Source organism: Onychomys torridus, chromosome 1, assembly GCF_903995425.1.
Source record: "Onychomys torridus chromosome 1, mOncTor1.1, whole genome shotgun sequence".
NCBI lineage: Eukaryota > Metazoa > Chordata > Mammalia > Rodentia > Cricetidae > Onychomys > Onychomys torridus.
The window spans coordinates 136011446-136038859 of record NC_050443.1 but is presented as its reverse complement, the minus strand read 5'-3'; the positions used below and the strand labels follow the sequence as shown (position 1 = coordinate 136038859).

Here is a 27414-nt window from a genome sequence, read left to right as displayed (position 1 = left end):
TGCTGGGATTACAGTCGTGTATCACCATACCTGGTTCCTTCCAATGTTCCTTTGCTTCTAATTGATGTTCCTTCAACGGGTCAGGTTCCCCTGGCCTCTGTCTGCAGAATTGCCCTTGGTTAGCTCCTTGCTAAGTTTCTGATCTCTAATCAAATGTTAGTTCTTGAATGACATTCTCTCTCACTAGCTTATTGGTATGAGGTCTCTTATCTCTTCCCATGTCTTCTGCAACCTTTTTCTGGATATCTAAATTTCCTTGTGAGACTTCCTTTTTCATTAGAGCTAAGGCAATACCCTTACTTACTACTGAACATTTAGGACAACAAAACCTGTCTACATGAAGCTTACATTGTAGTGTTAATTCATGTATTTGTCAGAGGGAAATATTGTATTTCACTTGCCTTCTGATAATTACCTGCTTTTGAAAAAAATTGTCAAGCAGCATGTTTTATTGTATAATTCAGAAACAGATTATAATTAAACTGCTTAAGACATTATCTGCTTTTAAAAGCTGTGTCTTGCCCTAAAATGTAATCTCCAAAATAAATGAATACATTCATGGACACAGTGCAGTGAGTGAGCATTGTAGGAGTCACCATGTACATGTCTGTCACTTCTGCCATGCTCAGGAAGCATGGAGATCTACAAGGAGCTTGCCTGATGTGGCATTCCTTCCATGGCTGGAACTGGAGGACTTGGTACAGTCTGGAGCCCATGGAACACTGAGCCCTCTTTTAACCAACATTTGTGGACAATGATTTTGTTTCTTTGTTCCAGTCTCTTCTACTGCTGTGCCTCTCCCGGAGGCTGTGCCCCTATGTCAGCTGCACGATTTGTATTCTTGCCAATTCAAATATTTATTCATGGTCCTTGGACACCAGTGAGGACAAAATGGTTGAAAAGCATCAACAATCCCTCTAACCAAATATTTTGTATTCCAGCACCATTGAACCTTCCAGAGAAGCCAGGGTTGGCAAAGCTGTCAGAAGATCTATTTTGTATTTGAGTTACAATTGAAGCAATTCTAAGTACAAGGCCTATTTGAATTTATGTATTTCTTTGTGCTATCTGGGTCTTATAATTAGTTACACTCTTTGGGCATATAAATCTCTTACCCAATTGGTTATCCTTGGTGGACTGAAGAATGTCAGAGACTTCCCTGTAAATGTGACAGTATTGTGTGATAACTAAATACATACTCAGGGAGTATTACTCAGGGAGAATAGACATTATTGGCAATTTGCTTTATTATCTCTCTAAGCAACAGAAGTATTAACTGCTTCTAGTGCTGCTTCTGCCCTCAGAGGGAGCCTTGGAACATCTCAGCAGGGCAAATGTAGGTGTTCAGGAAAGGAGTAGAGGAAACACACTTGGCCCTAGCAACAGCCCCATTCTGCTTAGTGAGTCTGAGGCAGAGCCACTAGTAACCCGGTTTCCTAGTGATCTGCTTCCTTCTCAGAGTCCTATCAGAAAAATAGTCTGTTTTAAAGTGAATTTTATCCGAAGAGTTTGCACAAACAGCTGCATCAGTTAGGACCCACCCCTGGGAAGAGCACCAGCCGAGTCCTCGTGGTATAGAAATTAGAAAGTGCAAAACAAGAGAAATAGAGGTGGACATAATAGGGAATAAAGAGCAAAGCCAGATGACAGCTGGCTCAGGGCAGATCTGCAGAGACACTTTCAAACCTATGCAGGACCCAGTTTATTTTGGAGGAGATGTCTGTTTGAGTGCATGGGTGCCTGCTCCTGTGGGTGTGCTTGGGGGCCAGAGACCAACATCAGCATGCCTTCCTTAATCATTTCTCCATGTTTTCACTAAACTTTTAAAAACCATTACATTTATTTACTTGGTGCAGGTGTGTATATATGTGTGTCTTGACCTAGGCATTTTCTTTCTTTCCTAGTGTTTTGATTTTATTGGGGGGAGGGGGCTTGAATTTGGATTTAGGATTTCTGACAAAGACTATTTTCCCAGGCTGGGCTCAAAAACTCCTCTCTCAGCCTCTTAAGCATCTAGACCACACACACACACCTTGACACCAGCCTTTTTCTTTTCCTACTAATCTCTTTCATTTTAATAAATTCTGTTGTGAGATTTGTTAAGGAAATATAGACCTTTTACACATGTAATACACACATAAAAATCAGATTGTGTTTTGACAAGGGGTGTGTGTGTGTGTGTGTGTGTGTGTGTGTGTGTGTGTGTGCATACTATATCCATGAACACAGCTGCATGTTCTCTTTCAAGGGGCTGTCAAGAAAAGTCTCAAATGTTAAACACTCCTGAGAAAGAGAATGTCAGTGGCTATTTGCTGGCTCAGCTTCCCTGCACATTCACATTTCTTTTGACAAATGAGCTTCCTGGTTGGCTTTTGTAGTGATGTGAACACCGTTTTCATCTGGAAAATCTGTTCTGATATACCAATGTATGAACCAAGACGGTAGGGGGTGTGGCGAGGTAGAAAAAGTACAATCTAATCATATCATCCAAACTCTGTCTTTCATAACTGTACTTCCCACTTCTCTTCTGACCTGAAATGCTAGGTGAAAATGTTCATTAAAAATATATAGTCTATCTGTAAATGAGGAAGAGTTGGAAGCCAAAAGCAGGCCTTTACACACTCACAGATGAATGAGCCCATCAGAAAGGCATAAATAACACTAAGAAGCCAAATGTAACACACAGGTGTTGTTCATGGTTCAATGTGAGTTCAGGAGCTCGTGTGTGACATTCAATGAGATGGAGTCTAAGCTATTGGTCTCTAAAGACAGATGGCTGCTCAACACAATCCCCTGGACTACAGACAAAACAAAAGGTACATTCACATTTACTTTTATGCTATCCTTTTCAAATTGCCAATTTAGCACACTTTTTAAAATATATGAAAATAGTCATGTAACAGTACATAATAAATAATGATAATGAATAATAGAGAATGTATGAACACATACTATTTTTTTAATCCAATGGAGTCATCAGCACAAAAGCATAGAGATTACCAATTGAGACTTCCATTGTTGGTGGACCTCATAATATGATCAGAGCGAGAAACCTAGGAAGAATAAATGGAGTTAACTTTGATCTACTCCTTGCCTAAGTGTGGGAGTCTCTGGCTAAACTGATCACAAGATCCTGAAGTTCAGTAGGGCCCCAGTGATGGACCAGGGAAGGTGACAGAGCCACTGAGATCATCTGGGAAAAGAAGGCACTGGGCAATGCTGAATTACAAGAGAATGGGTAATGTTGTATGGAACACTTACAGGTGTGGCCTAGGAAGTCACTTAACAAATGACCAACACCTGAAGGAGCTGGAGACTGAGGGTTCCCCTAAGGACACAGATTTAGTGTGCTCCTTTGTCCTCTCCTGCACAGCACTAGTAAGCCTCACAATGAGGGGACATCCAGCTAGGTTTCAGTGAGGAAGGGAGACCAAGGTCTGGCTATCAGGGAAAAATAAGCCTAAGGAAGGGTAAAGAGCACCCTGACATAAACTTGCCCCATCATCCTGCAGAGTCAATTCTACTTAGGCAAATAGCTCATCCATGGCTAATTCACACACATATATTCCATAACAAAACATGTCCCTTAAGATACCGAGTTTCCTGTCTCACTTAAATGAGAAATCACCATGCAAAAAAAAAAAATTGAAAAAGCAAATTATGGCATTTTAACTCATATTCTTTGTTAGTTATGGAACCTAAAGTTTATGTGAGTTGTAAAAATAAGTGTACATTCCTTGGACAGTTTTAAATGGTTAGAGTTCCATCTCAATCTGAAAGATCCCCCTTTCTAATGCAGCTTATAGGTAGTATGTGTAGAACTCCTCCCATTGCCCCGATTAACTCACATTCAATGAGAAAGGTTTTGGGATTGCTGAGGATAAAACATCTCTTGCAGAGAATGACACTGACCACTGGGCTGCTATTGAAAACATTTGCCAATGTTTCCTTGGAGATAGGAGTTTATGATGAGGTCCAGGAATGATAATTCCCCAAGGATACAGTCAAAGCATGACCCAAAAAAATGGTGCAGGGCTCTCAAGGTAGAGTGGACACTACATTCCTATCTACCCACCCCCATGAAAATAAGACAATTAACCTGTATCTTCTCCAGAAAGAAAAACCAGGTCCTACCTTCAAGGGGCACTGCTTACAACTTCTCCTTTATGGTCTGTGAGTAGCTACAAGTCACCAATTGTTTTTGATAGCTTCGTCCCCAAATGTCTGAGGCTCTCTCTGAATTCTGACTGATCAAAATATGCCCTCAATGCAAAAGCTTGACAAGATCAATTAACCAGAGCTGTTTAAGCATCAGACTTTAGATAATATCTTCCAAGACAGTTGCCATTCTACCTTGTTCATACTCCTCTTTCCCCTTCCAGCTCCCAGACAACACTCATTGGAAGCCATTTCTTAAGCCAGCCCACCTTACTATTGAATACCAGGTTGACTTAGGGTCACCTTCCAGGTTTAAGGTTGTTATTTTCTTCCTTAATCCAAACGCAGCTGCCTCTCTGTGGTCAAGCTAAATCTATTTAGTTCATGTCTGACTTGTAGATCTTCTGGGGTGAAAAAAAAACTTTTAAAATAATTCTCATTCTTTAGAACAACTGATAATAATGGTAATGATGATAATAATAATAACAATAACAACAGGCATCCATAAGCTATTAGAAGTCTCAGTTCCAAGCCTCTGCATTATTCATGTGTTCAAACTGTCATAAAGATAGCAAATTCTCTGTGCAACCAGGCTGGAAAAGTCCCTGCACTCAAATACATTGGTATGCACATTTCTGAGGCTTGGTTCTATTTAACATTTTCATGAGTGACCTGCTTAAAGAACAGATAGCAAGCTCATTAAGTCCCTAGATGGGAGAGATGACCAAAACATTAGCAAACAGGATTAGAATTCCCCCAGACCTTGCTAAATTAGCAAAACTGTCAGAGTCAAGTATGTTCATTGGGACAGGCAGAAAAATTCGAGCTGCCCAGAGGCAAGCTGAGCAGAACAAGGTATCGGGAGGATGCACTGAAAAGAATGTGAATGCAGAAATAGTCTCCTAATGGGAACTGAACTAGCCTTGGTGTTCACTGAGGACTCTCCACCTCTGAAAATATATTCAGCTCCTCATTCTATAGAGCATGAAAGTGGAAAGCATCCCCATAGGGTTTCCAAGAAGGCCAGGGAGTCTCACCAGCATTTAACTTCAGATTCCTGGGTCCACTTCATTAGCCTGGTTTTAGGCTCATTTCATCACCCTATTTTAGTTTACCTTATTACAAACTTCACTGAGTCAGACCACTCATTGCCAGAACACATCATCACAGCCTCCCGCAGCCTTTCCTCCTCGATTATTTTGGCTCCTTGTTGTTGTTGTTGTTGAGACAGGGTCTCACTAGGCAGCTCTGGCTGGCCTGGAACACTCTATGTAGACCAGGCTAGCCTAGACCTCACAGAGATCTGTCTGTCTCTGCCTCCACGTGCTGGGATTAAAGGCGTGCGCCGCCATGCCTGGCTACTTTGACTCTTGTTCAACCTTTCCAACTAAACTTCTACGATACGAAACTTAATAGATGGTTCCTAAACATGTATTGTTCTAACCCTAAAAAGAAAAACTGAGTAAAGTGGAGTCTCGGGCTGATAATGCTTATAGCCAGAGTTCACAGTTTTCCTGTTAAATGGCAAAGAGCCCAGACTTGGGTCTCTGTTGCAACGATGCACTGTTGGTACCACAGTGTAAGTGTTTCAATATGACATGAGTGGACAAAGTGGGTCTGGTTCTTGATTGGGCCAGAGTTTCCAAACTTCTGCTAGATTCCATTTTGGAATCTTCAACTTTCAGAGTCATATCAATCACCTTGTTAACCAGTGCATTTTGTACCTGCAAAAACCAAGACCTAGAAAATACAATGATTTATATGCAAGTTCACAAGACATTTAAAGCTGTATTAAAACCATCAAACTAAATCTGGTGGTGGTGGTACATGCCTTTAAATCCAGCACTCAGGAGGCAGAAGCAAGCAGATCTCTGTGAGTTTGAGATCAGCCTGGTCAATATATTGAGTCTCAGGACAGCCAGACAGTGGGACCTTGTCTTGAAAAAAAAAAAAAAAAAACCTGAAACCTTCAAACTATAAAAGGGTATCCCAATTCCCGGGCCAGTGCTCTTTACTCTATTCATCATTAAGCAGTTTCCAGAAAGTTCTGAGGATACCTGCTTATCTCTGAGGTAGCAGAACCTCTTCGAGAAGTCTTACCTTAGTGTCTGCTACTATGTCTTAGTACCATGTGTAAAGCATGGTTCCAGTGACATCCCTCACTTGGCAGGGTCAAGACATGCCTGAAATTAAAGTCTTGGGTGGGGCTGTCTCTATCCTGCAAACTTCAAGTTTCCAGATAAGCAGAGAGCCTGCCTCAGACAGTTTCGAAAGGATGGTTTTTCACTGAGTTCCAAGGTGCAGTTGTTTAGTTTATCCGAAGTTGAAAGTTGCGTTAGAAATCTCCGTGTGCCAAAGGACTCGTCTGGGGAGAAATTGTTCTTCGTCTGCCATGCAAATGGAAGGAGCAAGATGGGGCTGTATCTCAGATAGCAGGAAGAACCTGAAAGAACTTGAGGACAGCAAAGGCAACAGAATCCCCTTGGCAATCAGATCCAAGAGCGGCATTTTCTAGGCAGTGCTGGACATAGCCCAAAGTTGGTAACTCTTGTTGAAAGCTGCAGCTCGGGATCCTGTTCTGAGCCAAGAGGGCCACATTGAGTCAGTACACTTCATAAAAATACCCTGGAAGATTAACTGCCTCCAACCACAGCTTTTCCAAAGTCCGTTTTTCCAAATACAAAACTTCTGGCGATGATAATTTTTCATCATTGTGATTTTTTCCCAGATGATCCGGGAGCCTGTACCTCATGTGCTGCAGGATATTACATGTAAGTCTGGCCCTCTTTGTTCCTGACACTAACTTTTTTGCAGCTTAAGCATTACTGACTTAATACTAACTCCAGTGATTAAAGGACAGAGGCTCTTCAGCCTGAAGCAACTGTCCTGTGGGCTATTAATGACTGAGTTGTAGATTTAAAGGTAAGAGTCCAGATGTTTTCTTGCCTTGAAAGGAAGCCTTCCCTTTCTTGATCCTGGAAACCATCCATCTTGACACTGGTGTCTAGGAATCTTGCCATGGGTCACCAACCTTCAGATCTTGCTTTTTATGGATAAGCTTTGAGAATATATTTGCCTTCAAGAAAGCTGCTTCTCAATGTCTGCATGGGGACTTTGTCCCTAACTGGAGTCAAACATTCCAAGGGAAGCCAGGTGAGACACTTACCTCTTAATTGCCCCCTAGGTGATGAGAGATGCGGACCACTAGCTAAAGTGCAATGCAGATAAGCATCAGACTAACATTCTCCCTTACTAATCTATAAAAGCCAACTCTTCATGTCTCATCATCTCCTGTCCTAGTGCTCTCCTCTCCAGCTTGCATCACTGTCTGTGCTAGAAGAAAACCAAGACAAAGAGAAAAATGAAAGGGAAGGGCAAACTAGAATAACACACAGGCTGCTCGGGTCCTGCTTGACCACCCACAGCTCCCGCCTCCACTTTTCTTCATCTTTCACCAAGCTTTAAGAAACTTGGGGTCTCTATTGTATCCCGGAGAGAGGAAAAGAAGATAAAGGGAGGCTCTGGTGCCCCTCTCTCTCTGCACCATAAGCTAGTGGCAGACCCATAGCTCTGCTTTGGCAGGTCACCACCTTCTGTAGCCATATTCTCTCCCCCTGGCAGATTCTAGGATCTCAGAACAGGCTGGTAGATGGGAAGACAGTGAAAGCAGTGAGCAAAATAGGAGGCAAGCTAAAGCCTATCAAAAGAACAGGCCAACCTAAGTTACCAGTAGACCCCTCAGCCAAAATGCTTGGCTAGAAATATTTCAGGTTCACAGTTTTTTATCAGCTATTGGAATGGTTACATATAAATAAGATATCTTGGGGTTGGGGGCCATGTCTCAAACTAGAATCCATCTTCAAATATGCCAGAGGTGCATAATCAGGGCATCGTTTTATATGATATTTTAAAAAATAATTTTGTGCATGAAGCAAAATTTTGCACCATCATGTCAGTTCTTGAAACGTTCTCAATTTGTGAGGATTTTTAGGGGTTTGGAGGGATTATTTTATATTATGTGTGTGAGTGTTTTGCTTGCACTCACTTGTATATGTGTGCATCACATGAAGAAGTAGGCATAGGATCCCTTGGAACTGGCAAAATAAATGTCTGTGTGCTGGCATGTGGGTGCAGGTCATCTGTAAGGGCATCCAGTGTTCCTAACTGCTGAGCCCCCTCCCAGTCCATGCATTTAGTCTGCTTGTAATCTAGCTTCTCTAGAATGGCTGGTCACTATGGTGACTATGTCGTCATATCAGTCCTAACTCATTCTGTAGTTTTTCCATGTCAGAGAGAAGGACAGCTAAGGTTGCAAGGCCCTGAGGTTGACCCTCAGCATGGTAAAAGAACACATTGAAAAGAACAACAACAGAGGTGCCCAGGTTGATGATTAGGAGACAGAACTGGTTGATACTTCATGAGTAGGAGATAACTGACAGCATGTCATCTGTAATAGCTGGAGCCAAGAGTAGCAACAAAGATGAACGGCAGATAAGAGGAGTTTCTTAGTGAGGTCACATGGGGGGACACACAATGCTACGAAGAACTGAAGAAAAAGAGCTTAATTCCATTCTCTCTCTGTTTCTCTCTCTCTCTCTCTCTCTCTCTCTCTCTCTCTCTCTCTCTCTCTCTCTCTCTCACACACACACACACACACACACACACACACACACACACACAGAGTGACTACACAGTGACCACACAGGAACCAATGAGAAATTGTATCCTTTTTCCTCTGACACACACCCCCACGGGTCCCTCCAGTCCAACTCTGTCTTGGCTAACCAGGTCTTCAATTTGAACCTTTGCAAATGCTTTCCCTGTACTTGCTTCCTCCCCCACCCCCATGAGCCCCATGACACATGACACTCACTAGATCACCAATGTGTGTTTTGTAAACACACTCCCTATAGCACTAAGACCCCACAGAAGATGACTGCTTCAAGAAATACATTTACAATATTTCAGACTATTCAGCACCATTGAATAGTTGAAGTGCTGTACAATGTAAGCTGTTAAGGAGGAATGCAAACATTTCCCCTGACATCTTCCTGAGACTTTGAAATTCACCAAAGGGCAAGAGTCAACCTCACTCCACTGTCCCTCCAAGTGAGTTACAATATTTTGCTGTATGGGGAGCATAGCGAATCATCTGTGCAAGAATCTATATGTGGATGTGCACATGTATGAGTTTGTATGTGCTCATGTCAAGACACTTCCCTGTCTGGCCAAAGACAATCTGGTAAGCTGCTTGAACTCAAAAATGAGCCATCTCTGACTTTTTTTTAAAACTACATATTCCTTGTTTTGGAGATTTATTTTTTCATGTATATATATGCTCTGTCTTCACTCACAGAATAAGAGGCAGACAGATCCTATGATAGATGATTGTGAGCCGCCATGTGGTTGCTGGGAATTGAACTCAGGACCTCTGGAAGACCAGTAAAGTGCTCTTAACTACTGAACCATCTCTCCAGCCCCCATCTCTGACTTTCTAAGAGAACTGCATAAACTATCTGTCCCAACAAACTTTTCTTGGTCCTACCATTAAGGAGATGTTGGACACGAGGCTTGAACATTGTTTCCTATATGTAGACAGTAACAGTAAGCAATGGCTTCCCTGTGGGATTTGTGCACAGATTTGAAGGAACTGATAAACCAGCACTAAATAAGTCAGTCTCAGTGACCCTCTCCTCCCCAGCCTCCTCCGGCTCCCCTGATAAAGAGATCTAGAGGAAGTAGTTAATGACTTGGTTTGGTTGGGCAGGCCAGACCAAGTGCAGGTTTCTGCACCTTGACAACCAATCACCTGTTCACCACGTGACAGATAAACGAGTATAAGATCAAATAGTGGTGATCCCAACACACTCGCCCATCTCACGGAAACATGGCATCATCTTCCCTAGGTTTGAGTGGCATTGTTATAAAGTCTGTCCTGAGAAGACCTTCAGTACAGAATGGGAATGCAGAGCCTGTGGCACTAACTGTGGCAGCTGTGACCAGCATGAATGCTATTGGTGTGAGGAGGGCTCCTTCCTCTCGGGTAAGCTGGACAGTGCTGACCCCCAGGGAAGCAAAGGCTGTGGGGTCCCAGCAGGCCATCGTGGCAATAGGAGTACTCCTGGGGTGGATTTCAGGGTCTTTGTGTGCTGGCGCCTATGGTCCACAGAGGAATTTTAATGTGGTTTGAAAATAGACATCAGCCTGAACTGCTTCCTTCTGCATTTAGTATTGAAGCGTAGTTCACATTTCACTAATTCATCTCAAGTGTCTCCAAGTTGATGTTGAGTAGGAAAAGTGGGTACTGATATGGGGAGAGCTGAAGATAAATGTTTGAGAACTGAGGTCACCTGGGCTATTCTGTTCAGAGTCTCACCTCATGTTTTTAAAAAGAGAAGTCATGTTACAAATTCATGTACACTATATAATTGAACGAGATCCTTTGTCTTGGGTTTTGGTCAACTCATTGACTTTATTGGAAATAGATAGTTGGGACAGAATTTTACTGTGAGTCTTCCAACTGGAAACTGGACAGCCCGGTGATCTTGAATACTGAAAATGGAGAATACTGCAGACAATAGGAAGTCAGTGGTTCTTGTTTTCTCCCTCTCTGTCCCCACCCCTCTGTGTGTGTGTATACACTTGTACATGATCACGTGTGTGGCCTGTTTGTGGAGGTCAGAGGACAACCTCAGGTTGCCTCCATCTTTGTTTGAGACAGGCACTTTCATTAGCCTGGAGCTTTGCCGTGTAGGCCAATGAACTTCCAAGGATCTGCCTGTCTCTGCTTCCCATCTCTCCATCATTAGGATTTCAAGGGGCCCCACCATACCCATGGTGCCCAAGGTAAATGTCAGTTTTAGGGATCCAAACTCGAGTCATCACGCTTGCAAGGCAACCACTTTGCTGCCGAGCCATCTCCAGCCCCTCAATAGTTCCCCTCCTCTCTCTTTCTGAGACAGGTTCTGTCTGTGCAATCCTCAGACTCCCAGAAACCCTCCCACCTCTGCCTCCTGAGTGACAGGACTTTAAGCATGTGCCTCAATAGTTCTCTTTATAGGCTCATTTTATGTGTAGTTTACTAATGCTTTGAGGTATTAAATCTTTATTCAGAGCTCCTTGCCCTTAACTGATGGCAAGCTCATATGTAAGTTAAAAAGAAAAAAAAAAAACAGTTGGGCATTTAGCTCAGTGGTAGAGCGCTCACCTAGCAAGTGCAAGGCCCTGGGTTTGATCCTCAGCTCAAAAAAAAAAAAAAACATTGCACTTATTAGAACATAGTCTTTGATTAAAATAACCTAAAGCCATCTTGGTTTGCATACATGCAAAAAAAAAAAAAAAATGTCCTGAAAGTCCTTCGATATCTGCCCTTGCATAACTCCAGAAGTCCAGCTGGCCAGAGTCCTTCCTTCATGCTTTTCCCCTGATCCTCCACAGGTGGCAGCTGTGTGCAGGACTGCGGCCCTGGCTTCTATGGAGACCAAGAATTGGGAGAGTGTGAGCCTTGCCACCGAACCTGTGAGACTTGCACTGGCTCCAGCTACCACCAATGCAGCCGCTGTCAAGAAGGTTTGCAGCTGTGGCGCGGGGCGTGTATCTGGCCCACCTTGCCCCAAGGAGGGGAAGGCAAGTTCTGGAATGGTACGTACCTGGCAGAGGGAGGCCCCGTACCTCTTCTGCCTGTCTCCTCTTCAGCACTGTTTCTGAGAAATGTATTCTGAGGGAGAATCACATTTGCTCCAAGACTCCCAAGTCTCAGGGAGCTTGTGGAACTCAAAGATAGAAAGCTGAAGTAGGCATGTGGCCAGCAAGGGCAAAGCAGAGGGCAAGATAGAGGGCAAGATCTAGAGGCAAAAGAGACCCAGGACTACGGAAGAATGACCTGGGGTGTGGCTTAACTCCCGTCTTCTCAAAGGCTTCAGAACAGCTTCTGTCATGCGCTCGTATCTCTACAATAAAGGAGACCTTCAACCCCCGGGCGGCCTTTTCGGTGACCCTGATACCTTGGAACTGATGCTAAGCACTCAAGCTTGCTGGAGAGCTGGTCCTGGCCTTTGGAAAGCTACCCTCCCTGGCTGGGGTGGGGCACACAACTAAGTGGTAGGGTACTTGCCTAGTGTGCATGGGGCCCTGGATTTGATCCCCAGCGTGGGCGAGCGAATGGGGAGGGGTGCTGCACTCTGCAGCCAAGCTTGGTCTTCAAGGAGGTGTGAGGGAGGAAGAAGAAATGTGGGAGCCGGGACTGGCATGGGATGCAGCTATTCCCCCGTCTCTTTAGACTTGGCCTCTCCACCTTTGCAGCCCGCTATGGGCTTTCTTCAAGGTCATTGCAGTCTCCCTATGACCTTGCCATGTCTGAGAAGGTTGAAACCCAAGTCCTTTGTATGAGGGCAGAGGTCTGACTCACATTCAGCCACACTATGAAAAATAAAGGTGCTTTCCAATTTCAGGGCAAGGGTCCCCTCAGTACAGACACAGTGGCTGCTGTAGGAAACCGCACAGAGACAAGGAGGAAGGTCCCCTACTGGTCTCAGAGGAAGGGTGTCATAGCTGCTGTCCACTGTGACACTTCTGCGCACAACTGATTTTCCTAAGACAACAACCAAAGGCCGGAGCACCCCAGGCTGTTTCCGACACAGGGCTAAGAAAGTTACTCGATCCAGACTGGGATATCTTCTGTGAATTATAGCTGAACCAAAATGCTGAAAACGAGTTGGTCTGGCATTCGGGCTTTAAGAGGTAGTACAAGCCAAGAAGGAAACAGTCTGGTGCTGTGCTTCTTGCCCTGAACATCTGTATTTTATCTGGCGTCCAGATGATGAAAAGATGCAGGGAGCCAAGAGTCAGAGCCGATTCGATTCCCCCAAATGATTCCATGTCTCTTCAACTGGACTACGCATTTTGCAAGCAAAAAATCAGACTTGGATTGCCCCCCCCCCCCCGTTGTCGGGGCACCACACCCAACCTTCCATTCTCCCCCCAGCTCCCTGTGATCATGATACAATGTTTTTGAAAAGAAAAAAAAAAGGTTTTATTTCATTGGGGGGGGCCTCACACTAATAAGGGAGTTTGGGAGCAGATGAGAATGTTTCCCGTGGCTGGACAAAGGCAATAAAGCCAATGACATGTCTACACTTTCCATTTCTGTGATCTATGAAATAAGACAGGCAAAGCATTACAAAGAGGGGGAATATTTGCTCACCAAGCAAGGTAAAGCCCCAGTGCATCTTCCCTGCACAGCTGAGAGCACCACGAGGCCTCGTAAATAGGAAACGCATCCCCTTAAGTGTGGGGAAGGTTGACGCCAATGCTTACTTCTTTTCTGCCTTCTTCCCCTAAAAACAAGGTCAGGAGTGTTATAGGATAGGGGAGAGTTCCAGAGAGCAAGCACTAATTAGCCACACCTCTCAGATGATGAGGACCAGATTTCAGTCATCCTAGGTCAATCTCGAGGAAGCCTTGAACAAATCACAGGGTGTTTACAAGAGATCGTAGCTGCTTAGGTGGTGGCAGCCAGGTCGTCAGTCCTGTTTGGGCTTTTTAAAAAAACAGATTCAGATGCAGGTAGAATACTAGGATGGCCTGAACTTTAGCCCTCTCCTTCTCCCACGCTTCTTCCAACAGATGTAATGCAATCATGTTCAGATCCAAAGGTCATGCCCAGATAGTGAGCCTGGGTCTATGTGTACTTGGGGAAGTCACCTTGAGACTGAATGACACTGGGTTCACTCAACTCATTTCTGAGCACTGTGGCTAATCAGGACCACAGTGACAGCAGCGAAGAGAGAGCCATCATTCTTTGTCACCTACCGGGAGTGAGTTCCCCTCTCCCCAGAGTCTGGGGGTGGAGAGATCACCACACACCAATGCCTGCCAGACAAATCCTACAGCCAAGACCCTTGAGTCTCAAGGAAGGCAGCTCCATTATGCATTCTAGCCACCAAGAAAAGTCACAGGAAGGCCCTTGGTCCCACTCACTAACACTATGAAGATTACTTAGGCCAGTGTTCCTAAATGACAGGAATACTTCCTGAGTAGGTGACCTGCATGTGGCACTGTTCAAATGTCCAGGAGCAGCAGAACATCAACTTCCAGAGACATAGCTTTCCCAGCCCTAGGAATGGAAGCAGTCTCCATGTCTGCTTAAAGCTTTTTGCTCTTCTGAAGCATTTTTCCCTCTGGTAGTCTCAGGAAGTTTCTGCAAACATGGCTGAGAGCCCCCCAGCCCACCCATTTCCCTCATTGATTAGAACCAGATCATAGCCGCCTCTAATTACAGATAGCAACGAAGGACTAATCTACAAAGCACAGCTTGGTGAACAAACGTTTTATCTTTGACCACATCCTAACAGCTCACTGCTAGCTGCTCTTTTGATCTTAATTCCCAAGCTCTGGGAAATACTGGAGTCCATGAATTTGTGGGAGGAAAGTCAACCTCTTTGTGGAGAGATAAATGTTGTGTAATAGCAACTGCAGATGACTTTGAAGATCCCACGGATACCTGATTCCTAGAAGGGATTTAGCCATCTACGTGTACAGTTGCCTCATATGGGAAGGATGGTGGCATTTTTAGTTACTTAACCAAGAGGAAAGCTGAGTATAAAGAGCACATGCCCCTGTGGAATAACCAAACCTTTGGCACAGTGCAACAAAGGGACCAGTTGTACTGGCTTGCGTTGCCAAGCCATTGACAGCCCAAATTTAGCCATGGCAGAAATGTTTACACCACAGAAATTGGCAAAACGACAACTCAGCATTGTCTCACCAGCAGAGCACCACTTTGACCTCTCTCGGATGACATTAAAAACGAAACTAATTGCTCAAGAACCTCTTCAGTACAAGTGGGCTTTCATGATAGGCAGACCTGGAAACTTCCAATGTGGCTTAACGGTAGAACAGTTGCCTCCTGTGTGTGAGGCCCTGGGTTGGATCCCAGCACTGCAAACAGGGAACAGTAAAAATAACCACAGTAAGAGCAGTGACTCCAGAAACAGCAAGGCCTGCATTCAAATCCTGGCCCAGCTGTTCACTGCAGTGTAACCCTGAGTGTGCTCTTACTCTCTGAGCCCTAGCTCCCTCGTCTGTAAAATGAGAACATGAGACCACCACATATGTCATCTTGGGCCTGAGGAACTGTTTACGCCCCACAGAACATTTAGAGTCCTGTTTCCTGACCCTTTGACTGGATCAAACCACCAGTTCACTTATACAGCAGTGTTCTCTGGATCACAAAAGGAAATAATTGGTGAGGGGAAGGGCTCTGAAGACTAGTATTGGTCTAGAAAAAAGAGTCCCAGAAAGCAGGCATTAACAGACCAGCCAAGAAGCCTCACAGCCAGAGTCTTGACCGGCAACAAATGCATTCCCTCAAAGATATACATGCAGCTTCATTATAATAAGAACCACAACAGATATGTGGGGCCAAGCAATCTACAAATGTAACCCCCAAAAATGAAATAGTCATACAAATACATATGCAAAACATTTTTTAAAAGATGCCTCCAAAGGCTATGACAAGAGGAAACATCTATAATATTTATAGCATTGAACGGCACATGCAGGCTCAGCGTCCTACATGCAGAAGGTGTGAATGATTCCATTTCACAACTCCTTCCACCTTCCACCACATCTCTGGGTAGATTGGTGTGCCAACGAATACACAGCAGGTATTTCTGGGAGGTGGGAGCATTGGTGAAGCTTATCTTCTTCCAGGTCCTTCTGTCATTAAAACAAACACTTTATTTTTTTGATAAAAAGAAGCTGTGCCCCCTGAAAGCCCATCTTTGGTGAAGAGCCCGCTGCAGGAGCAACGAAGGTGGAAAATTCAAACCAAAAGAGGTAACAGGGAACTAGGGAGGAGTCGGTCACCGCCCCACAGCCATCTCCACTCTGCAGAAAGCAAGCCCCTCAGCAGCCAGCAGCCAGAAGGCCAGGACAATGGGGGATACGGACGTCATGACAGAGGAGACAGGAGGGCCATAAGAAATCAGTGGACACGGGGGGAATCTGTGTGACCCACTGGCAGAGGTTCCTGTTACATCTAAAGCCATTCTTGATGCACTGAGGGCTATGCCTGGGAAAGACCATCGAAAGAGCCAGATGGCTGGACAGGGACCTCAGCAACAGGGTGCTGCCTAGCAACCAGGGGCCCCTGGGCTCCAGCTCCAGGCTCTAACCCTGCAACTCTTTAGTAGGCTAAAGAAGCAACATATGCCTTCCTGGTCACTGCAGTGTCGTTTGAAAACAGCAAAGACTGGAAAGCTAAATGGCTATGATAAAAGAGATGGGGTGATGCCTCCAGAGAGTTAAAATACTATAGAGCTGTCAAAAGGAACGGGGAGTTCTTAACTTATCAGCAAAGCCCTCTCTCCAAAAGATGAGTCTTAAAAAAGAAAGGCAAGCCAAGCATTATGGAGCATGTCTGTAACCCACGTACTTAGGAGGCTGGGGTGGGAGGCGCATAAGTTCAAGGCCAGCCTGGGCTACATAACAGGATCCTGGGTTGTTTTGTTTTGTTTTTGTTCTTTAAATAAAAGCCATAACACACAAATAAAAACAAAACCCACAATGCAAAGTGGTAAGCAGTGTGATTAGTGTCAATGTGCAGATACAGAACCAGATGACTATTAATTATTTAATATGAGAATAAATTGCCTGTGACTAGTGGGTACCCCTTTCTTGATTGAAGAGATCTTTTCATTTCCTTTCCCTGCCTCTTTTTCATCAATATTAGCAAGGTTAGAATTTCTGGAGTAGGGTAAAAATGGGAACCACGAACGAGGTCAAGATTTACTCACTGTGACTGTGGCTAATGTACTGGATGCAGCTGCTGCTTAATTACTGTGAACTGCTTGGTCAGAGCTCCCTCTGCTGGACATAAGGGGACATTGCCTAATTTTAATATCAAGTTTATGCAGTGAAACCGCAAAACGGCCAGAACGTTAAATATATACAATTACAAATATACTAGTGTGGTTATCCATTGCATTTCACAAATATATTAAAAAACTAAACTCAGATCTTTGTGAATAAGACATTTTAATAAAAAATGAGAAAGTCCACAAAATCAGCTTGTGGCCAGACAGCATAGTTTTCCAGGACCCATGGATGAATGTCACTCTGAGCGGCCCAGCATGCTGCTCCCTTCCTTCTGCCGCTTCTTACGGTCAAGTGCTGTCTCCAGGTGGAAAGCCACAGGGGCAGAAGAGTTTCCAATCAGTGTGGCAGCTTGGGCAACCATCAGACATCCATGCATCATGTGTGTGGGTGCATGCTGCTGTGTACATAACGTGCATATTGCACACTTGTGTGCACATCAATCATATCTCACTACCTATCTGTACTCCACCTTAGTCTCGTCCCCAACAATGTTCCATGGCTTTATAATTAATCCTAAGTGACACCATAGAAACCAGCCCCCCCCCCCCCGTGCTAAGTACTTCACATGCACTGTCTTATCTGAGCACTGTGTTATCTTTTTACACTCTCACTGAGCACTGTGACATCACACTGTCTCACCAAGCACTGTGTTAAGTACTCCACACACTGTCGGCATTAAGCAGGACACACCCTCTCTCACTGAGCTTTACAGTTCTACAAGGGAGGAACCATTTTCTGTCATTTTAGAGATGTGGAGGGTAGGACTTTGAGTCTTCAATTACTGTATTCATGGTTACCCTACCCATAAGCTGCACAGCTGGGACCTGATGGCAGGTGGGAGTAAATAGCCATCTTCCAGAATCCTTGGAGAGGAGGGTCAAGAAAGAAAGGAAGAAGGCAGAGGGAAAGGGGTCAGGTCCACCAGGATCACAGGAGCTAGACTCTCCTGGGGGCGGCATGCTGCAAAGGTCTCCATGCGTACTGAGTGGGGCAGATGAGGCTGCCCTGTGTGTGTGAAAAACTGTCCCAGGAGTTTTCTGAGGTGGCTTCCTGGAAATGCTTGCCTTCAGATGCTCTCAGAGGGAGAGCACAAATACAGGAACATATGAACACACAGACACGCAGACGCTCACCTACATGGTTCGAACAGGTGAAAGCAGCGTGATTTGTTAGCTCAGTGTTAGGACTGTCCTGTAAAATACACATTTTCTGACACTGAATGGTTGTAAGAGAAATCTTGATAATCAGTTTCCAAGGAAAGAGTAAGAAAAAGGAATGAATAAATTCTACATCATAGCAGTGGGTAGTAGCCAGCAGTTAACTAGTGTAAAATTGAGAAGAGGAGCTGAGTCACGGTGAGGCCTTCTCAAATACTGTGACATTATACAAGGCCAAGTCTGACTTGTCTCTTGCCCATACAGATGCAACGAAGCAATATCAAACTTGTCATTCTTCTTGCAAGACCTGCAATGGATCTGCAACTCTCTGCACTTCATGTCCAACAGGTCAGTGTGGAGGGGGAGGCGATGGAACCTGAACGCACGCACGCACCATTGTCATGCCTGCACATTGGTGGTGGTTTGTGTTCAAATACACAGTATTAATCTAATCTCATCACAGCCTCCTATCACAGAGGCTCCTGGGGACACACACAGCAAAACAGTGGCTAATAATCAAAATAGGCCTCCTGGGACAAAGAAATGCTTCTTACTCTAAAAGCATGGTGAAGCCTTGGGTTGACTTGGCCACAGAATTTGCTGGAATTGGTGGGTACTTCACAGTTATAGACAAGAAAAGTTGAGGTCAAGAAGTGTGAGGATGAACACACTGTCGTCCTCTTCATCATTGGTTCTGCATTTAGAACTAGGAGGAGGAGGCAGGGTAGTAACAGAATAGGCTGTTTCCTAAGTCTTACTTTGTTTGTGGAAATACTGGGCATAGATATCTTCCTCACGATAGATTATCTATGTAGGGTTATGCTCCCACACAAAAATATCGTTAGGGGCTGGAGAGAGGGCCCAATGCAGTGGATAAGAATTCATTCTGCTCAGCATCCACAACCACCTGTAACTCTGGTTCCTGAGGATCCGATACCTGTGGCCTTCATGGATACCTGCACTAGTACATGTACACACAGACATACATGCAGATATAATTAAAAACAAAATAAAAAGTACATATTTTTAAATTATCATTAGCCAGTTGGCAGTGGAGCAATGCCTTTCATCCCAGCACTCGGGAGGCAGAGGCAGGTGAATCTCTGTGAGTTCAAGGCCAGCCTGGTAGACAAAGTGAGTTCCAGGACAGGTACCAAAAGCTACACAGAGAAACCCTGTCTCAAAAATAAAAATAAAATAAAAATAAAATAAAAAATATCATTAGAAGAGTCATGTGTGAATGTGCAACGTTATTAATACCAGCAATCCTTTATTCTCTGGCAATGGATCCCAGCAACATCCATGAATATGTGAAACCACAGTAGAAGCAAATCTTGTGTGACTGTTGTTCCTAAACATACTTCCTATGATAAACTTGAATTATGTGAGTCACACACAATAGAATATTAGCAGTTAATAATAAAATGGACAACAATACATGGTAATAAAGGTTTTTACAACTTTGAAACCTTCCCTTCTACAGTTTTGACTTAGTATTCAGGCCTGACCCCAAGCCCCTGGGACTGTGGCTAAAGCCCTGAGTAAGGGTCGGTTGTGGAGAGCTGACAGGATGCATTTAAGACGGTAGATGCTGCGTCAAGGCTAGAAGCATGTAAGCAGCTACACCCAGACACTGAAACAGATGTTATAGAATTTTAGTTAAGATGGTTTTAGATTTTATTATTATTTTTTACATTCTTCACATATTTGTTTATTGAAACATCTTACTGTGTAGCTCAGGTTAGCTTGGATCTTACTATGTAGCAAAGGCTGGCCTCAAATTTATAGATATCTGCAGGTCTCTGCATCCCAAGTGCTGGGATTAAAGTCACACATCTGGCCCTACTTTTTTATATCTTTTTTTTTTCATTTTTGTATGATGTGTGTGTGTGTGTGTGTGTGTGTGTGTGTGTGTGTGTGTGTGTGGTGTGGTGTACACCAGTACATGTGCACATGTGCGTAGTTGGAGAGCTTCTCTCCAGGTTCCACCAAGCCCCCGTGGTCCCACAACCCACGTTTAAAATTATCATACAGACACTTACATTATTTAAACTGTTTGGCCATTAGCTCAGGCCTACCATTGTCTAGCTCTTACTCTTAAATTAACCCATTTTTGTTAGTCTATACTTTGCCACATGGCTTGTGGCTTACTGTTGTCTTTACATGTTGCTTCTCCTGGCAGCAGCTGTCAGTGTCTCTCACCTCAGCCTTCCTGTTCCCAGCCTTCTCCTCTTCCTTGTCCCACCTACCCTATACTTCCTGCCTGGCTACTGGCCATTCAGCATTTTATTTATACAGAGTGATATCCACACATGTGTAGACATGCATGTGGAAGCTGGAGGTCAAATTTGAGTGTTGTTCCTCAAGTTGGCCTTCCAAGTTGGAGTTTTGTTTCAAATAGGTCTCTCATTGGCCTGGAGCTCACCAATTCAGCTAAGCTGGTTGGCTGGCCAGTGAGCACAGGATCTTCCTTTCTCTGTGTCCCTGGTCCTGGGATTACAAGCACTCGCCACTGTGCCCAGTTTTTTATGTGGGTTCTGGAGCTCAGACTCATAGTCTTACCTTTGGCATGTTAAACATTTTACTGAGCTCTCCCTTAATTTTTTAAAATTTATTGCATCCATTTATTTATGAGTGTGAGTGTGAATATGCCACAGCATACATGTGGGGGTCAGAGGACAACTTGTAGGATTTGGCTCTCTCCTTCCACCATATGGTTCCCAGAACTTTCATTCAGTTACTAAGGTTTGGCAACAAGCACCTTTACCTGCTGAACCATCTCACCAGCCCACATTTGGTTTTTAGAATGTCAATACCATCCTTTCCGATTAAGCACACATAGAATGGAGCATGTATTGAAGTGGAAGATGTCTGGAAAGTTCGCTGCCATGTCAGGCTCATCTATCACTGATTGGGGGGGAGCAGGAAAGGGGACCCCCATGGAGTGTCTCCCATGTGACTGCCAAGATGACAGGCTGATCAAGACAAAAGGAAGCCCTATGGTGACCAGTGTCTAATGTCAGACTGTGTAAAAGCAGCAGGTCAAAGTCCCCTGTGGCCAATTTCCTTCCCAAAGATCGAACAAATATAAAGAATTAATAAAATAAAAATAAATAAATATTTTGCAAGCCTGAAATAGTGTTCAAATACCTGAACTTTGAAAAAGCTAAAAGAGAGAGAGAGAGAGAGAGAGAGAGAGAGAGAGAGAGAGAGAAGAAAAATGTAAATCCTCTATGGGTGTCAGCCCTCAGGATAATATGTGAAATATCAGACTGACCATGACAGCTGTTCTCTGTCCTTGTGCCCTGATTTTCAGGTACATTCCTGTGGATGCAAGCCTGTGTTCCTTCCTGTCCCCAAGGCACTTGGCCCTCAGTTAGGAGTAGCAGCTGTGAACACTGTGCTGAGGACTGCGCCTCTTGCTCTGGACCTGACCTTTGCCAAAAGTGCCTGAGTCAGCCGGACAACCTTCTGCTCCTCCATGAGGGCAGGTGCTACCACGGATGCCCAGAGTAAGTGTCCTCCTCCCTCTTACGTCCTGCTCCTACTCATTCTCTACCTCAGAGCAGCTCTTTCCTCTTCAAAGAACTCTCTCTATACAGTCAGAGCACCCACATAAATGATATTTGGCCAGTGTCAACACATGTATTCTTGTTTCTGTGACAGTAGTCATGTGACCTGCATGTCACAGCCATGAGGGACATGTTTTTAGAAAAGCATCATTAGGCAATCTCATCAGTGGGTGAGTTGCACATTGCTCTTAAACAAACCTGAATACTGTAGCCTCCTACACACAGGGCCTAGGTGATGTGGAGTGTCACACATGAGGTTCCTCATTGACCAAAATATGTTTGTGTGGTGCCTGGCTATTCTTTTCCCACCTTGTATCAGTAATTGAATTTTCTCAGTTCTCTTCTGGATAATGAATACAGAGTTGTGATATGAGCTTCTTCTAAACTATCAAGTAGATGAGTTATTAATTATAAATAGTAATGGTAGCTACTTATGTATTGATTGCTATCGTTTGCTCAGCCCTTTAACTTAAAATCCCTTTAGTTTCCTACCAACAGGATTCACCTGTGAGGGAAGAGAATGGAAGACCACTTAATAAGACATAACAAAATTTGGATCAAAATGACTGGGCTAAAATGACTATTTTCCTACATGGAGCTTCACACTGGTGACTTTGATGGCACCAGGCTCACCAGGAGCCCCTTATTTCCATTTTCTTCTTGTTCCTTCCTTGGCTGCCTTCCATGGCTAGCCCAGGAGAGCCTCAGTTTGCATTGTCTACCTCAGCTACAAGCATCACCTCCCCACTCAGTGACAAGCAGCTTAAGGAATGACTGCCCCCTTTCTTTCCCTCCCTCTTTTCCTCAAATTTCCTTCCAATGCCATCATGCAGGTGCATCACTTTCTAAACCCATCTCTAGCAAGAAAGATGAAGAGCTGTCATCTGCCCTTATCTTTGGAGCATTCCAAAGGATGCCTAAAAACTGTATAGTACCAGGGCAGTGGTAGCACACACCTTTAATCCCAACATTCTGGATCTCTCTGAGTTCAAGGCCAGCCTGTTCTACAGAGCAAGTTCCAGGACAGCCAAGGCTACACAGAGAAACCTAGGCAAAAAAAAAAGACTGCCTAGTACCAAACCCTACGTGTGAGGGAGGAGAGGGAGGAGAAGGATGATGATAAAGTTTGAATTATAAATTAATCATATGAGAGATTAATAAAATAGAGTTATTATAGCAGTATAATGTAATATGTTATATGAATGTGGTCTCAAAATATCTTATTGTACTGCATCCATCCTTTATTGGGCACTATTCCTGGGGAGACTCAAACAATTGTCCATTCACCCCAGGTAGGGAACCAATGACAGACCAAAATATGACACTACAAAAATCCAAATTGGGGAATAATAAGTTTTTTGAGGTTACTTACAGGAGTATGAATGAGAGGTTACTTACAGGGACAACTCAAAGAAGCTGTATTACCAAAAATCCACCCCAGGATGGGTGATAACTCATGAAACCTGGAAGCCTGGAGCTCTCTGCATAACTTATAGGCAGCTAAGCAGGTTGGACAGTCTTATTTCCTCAGCAGGCCTTACTGTTTATATAACTGAGGGGAGGGAGACCTTGTATATTTAGTCAATTTCAGAGACTTCCTGAGACTTCTGAGTTGCTTACTTCCTGGATTTAATTATTCTCTTTTCAAACCTCCTGAATCTCAAGGAGCTTCCTTTGGGGATGGAAGATTTCCTTTTGGGGTGAATTGCTTTTTGAGGATGATACCTAGCATTAGCCTTCTATATAAAGTTATATGAACATGAGCACTGTAAAACCAACAACAACCAATCTGATAACAGAAACAGCTGTTTACAGACAAGTGCATATCACAACAAAGTGGATAAGCTGCATGGAGTGGGACCCTAGAGAATCCTTAGTCTAGTAGGTCAAGTTTATACCAACCAATGGCATACTCATCCAGGAACAAAAGCAAAGTGGTACAACATCACCCCCATACACACACCAGGGGGATAAGAAATTCTTTAGAAACAGCCATATATTTTTATTACTTGTGGTGCCCAGCCATAGTGCTAAGAATTTCAGACATACCATTCCATAAACTCTCACATGAATTCCATTGTTTCCCGGGAGTGGCACAACATATCATAAAACAGAAGGGAGGGCTAGAGATGAACTTCCACAGTCACTATTCCCTTCTAGCCTGTGCCACCTTGAAACGGAAAGAGTTCTCATGTTCCTCACATAGTCACTGTTGTCTGTTCGCAACTCTTTCATGGTGGATCTCTGGGAGTTCAAAGCCAGCCTGGTCTACATAGTGAGTTCCAGCACAGCCAGAGCTACATATTGAGAGACCCTGTCAATAGTAATAGTAATTAATTATAATGATAATAATGATAAAGTGCTTTCTGTACAAACAAAAGGACCTGAATTTGATCCCCAGCACCCACATAAATTCCAGGTACTATGATGAACACCTATAATCTTGGTACTGAGGGAACAGAGTCAGGGGGAGGGTCTTCAGAGCCCTCCAGTCTACCATTCTAGCAAAAGTGATGAACCCCAGATTCAGAAAGAGATCCTGTCTCAAAAATAAGATGAATAATGATAGAGGAAGGCCCCCAACGTCAATCATTGGCTTCTATGAATGCACATGTGTGTACACAGGAGCACATACACATATACTATTCTATTCTGCACACAAATAAAATATAATATATAAAAAACATAGTCCTAGATCCCTTAAATAACAGTTACCAAAAGCTGTTTCCAGAGTCAGACCTGGTTTGAAATCTCTATTAACATATCCGTGTGTGTGTGTGTGTGTGTGTGTGTGTGTGTGTGTGTGTGTGTGTGTATGTGTGTGTGTTCCTGAGTTAAAATATTTTCTATTGTAAATTAAAGCTTTAACAGAGAAAAAAGACAGTGATGATTTGGAGATAAATAGGAAATCAGACAAATGACAAAATTTTAGACAAATTCAATTGCTTGAAACAAACCAAGTTCCCAAGGAAATGCTCACACCTTTCATTTTATTTTTCTAGACATTCTTTTCAGAACCTTCCCTCAGTGAGTCTTGTGGGTTCGTTTTGATTGACAAGAGCAGCAACCTTTCCTTTTAGTCTGAACCCCTGTATCATCAGCTGAGATTTGTCTCTAGTTGGTCTAATTGCAATCTCCCTTCTTTTCATAGGGGCTTCTATGCAAAAGATGGTGTTTGTGGACACTGTAGCTCCCCTTGCAGAACATGTAAAGGAAATGCTACCAACTGTCACTCTTGTAAAGGAGACTTTGTCCTAGACAGTGGGGTCTGCCGGGAAACTTGCCCTGAAAAGCATGTCGCTGTGGAAGGAGTCTGCAAGCACTGTCCAGAAAAGTGCCAGGACTGTATTCATGAGAAAACTTGCAAAGGTACCTGGAAGCATCCTGATGGAAAAGAAGTCTCTTGAACAAAGAAACATGTAAACAAAATGAAAGGAAACTGCTAAGGCAATTTCTTTCCACAGAAAGGTTGTGCTGTGACCCAAGCTGGTATAGCAAGCGCACCAAGCAGGAAATCTGATAGGTTTTTATCCTAACGTAGGAGTATTGTGTCTTTCCCTCATTGGCTGGGGTCCTGCCCAAGTCTTTCACAGTTGGCTAAATTTAAAAGAATTTTCAGGGAAAAAATGAAAGAAGTAAGACAAGTGGTTGGCTTCTCTGGACCATCATTGAGGAATGTGGAGGAGGCATGGGCAGCTGTTCATATGCAAAAGCTTTATGAGGTGGAGAAGAGGAAAAGATTTAAATTCCTTTGCATAAAAGTTTTATAGGGTGAGGGAGAGTGATGGAATATTGGCCCTTGGTAGACTAGTCATCTTTGATAGAAAACTAACAAACAAACCCAAAACATTCTCACAATCCAAAGGAGATCCTGGCCCTGAGGAGCCACTAGCCAGGGCCACTATCTGAGAACCAAAAAAATCAATATCCAGCTGGGTGGTGGTGGTGCACGCCTTTAATCCCAGCACTCGGGAGGCAGAGGCAGGCGGATCTCTATGAATTCAAGGCCAGCCTGGTCTACAGAGTGAGATCCAGGAAAGGCGCAAAGCTACACAGAGAAACCCTGTCTCAAAAAACCATTTAAAAAAAAAAAAAAAAAGAATCAATCTCCACCTTCAGTGAAATTCACCATCTGTTGGCCTATCGTTGAGGAAGTGGTGGGTGAGATATATATACTCTTTCCCTTGTGGATTCTGTAAGCTAAGACAAGTAAGTGTTACTACAGATATACTCAACTCTCTCCTCAAAGGGCATAAGAGACATTTATTCTGGGAACAAATATGGATGACCATGGCCTGGGAACACAGATTCAGGTTACCCTACAAGCCATGTTCCAATGTAACAGGTTCATGATGTTTTCCTAGTCAGAGCAAAATGAAGTCATGAATCAAGGCTCTTTCCAAAGCATTGGTGGTAACAGCCAGTTAGGTGGGTCACAGATCAGTGAGGGAATCTCTGCTATGGGCTTCACATACATACCACAGTGAGGGAATCTCTGCTATGGGCTTCACATACCACCCAATGACAATTGTAGCTTTGGGATTGGTAGAAGGTAATGGTCTGTTAATGGTCTGTTAAGTTTGCACATTCCAAAAGAATTTACCTGACAGTCACAGGTTCAACACAGAGGTGGGCAATGAACCAAGATAATTTGATTCTGGATCTATACCATTCCAACATTCTACAGTCCTAATCAAACAGCCAGTCTTGGAGAATCTTTCTACACAGCTGCTGCTTTTTTTTTTTTCCAGAGAACTCCAGTTCACATGTAGCATTACCCAGGGCACTGAGTTGCAGATGAGACCCTCAAACCCACTCTGAGTTCAGGGTCCTGTAGGAGAGACTGATCTGTCTCAAATATAAGAACAAGAATCACAGAAGTGATTAGAGAAAAAGTTCTAAAGATATGGGAGAAATGTGGATGGAGCAGTAGGTGCCTTCCACATGGAGGAAAGAGAGAACCAACTCCTGCAAATTGTCCTCTGACCTACACACTTGCTCCATAGTGGGCACATTCCACATACATACACATACACACATACATTTAATATAAATTTAAAAACTAAGTTGAAGCCGGGCAATGGTGGTGAACGCCTTTAATCCCAGCACTCAGGAGGCAGAGACAGACAGATCTCTGTGAGCTAGAGGCCAGCCTGGGCTACCAAGTAAGTTCCAGGAAAGGCGCAAAGCTACACAGAGAAACCCTGTCTGGGGGGACTAAGTTGGGCAACTTTGAACTGAAGGATAATGCTATGGCTTTAACAGACCTTTATAACAAGCTCCCAAGAAAAGGAGATCCAGTCCTATTCAAATGATTCACTTAGTGTGATCTACAGGATTTCCCAAACTCATCCCCAAGAAGAGAAAGAACACAAAATAACTAGCAATGCATTCTTCATGCTGATTTAACATCTGTTTGAGATCTAGCCTATCAAAGAATGAAACATCAACAAATCTAACAATTCACAAGCTTCCTGCCATATGAAATCAAGTTTGGAGCACTTGACACAGTTTTAAAAATTGGTGAATACTTTCCCGATCTATTTTCTTTTATTTTCTGATTAGTGTGTACTTACATTTCTACTCCTCCCTCTTCCCCCTCCGACTCCTCCATGTCCTCTCCTATTCACTCTCAAGTCCATGACCTC

At 43.8% G+C, this 27414-nt stretch overlaps 1 protein-coding gene across 1 annotated transcript in view; it reads left to right on the top strand.

Annotated features, from left to right (window-relative positions):
- Pcsk5 (proprotein convertase subtilisin/kexin type 5) overlaps positions 1 to 27414 on the top strand; it is a 427807-nt gene that overhangs the window by 372054 nt on the left and 28339 nt on the right. The window contains exons 25-31 of the mRNA XM_036173949.1: positions 6887 to 6929; positions 10065 to 10201; positions 11596 to 11799; positions 15916 to 15996; positions 18459 to 18542; positions 21511 to 21706; positions 24918 to 25135. Coding sequence (XP_036029842.1) covers positions 6887 to 6929; positions 10065 to 10201; positions 11596 to 11799; positions 15916 to 15996; positions 18459 to 18542; positions 21511 to 21706; positions 24918 to 25135 — 963 coding nt within the window. The remainder of the gene's footprint in view (positions 1 to 6886; positions 6930 to 10064; positions 10202 to 11595; positions 11800 to 15915; positions 15997 to 18458; positions 18543 to 21510; positions 21707 to 24917; positions 25136 to 27414) is intronic.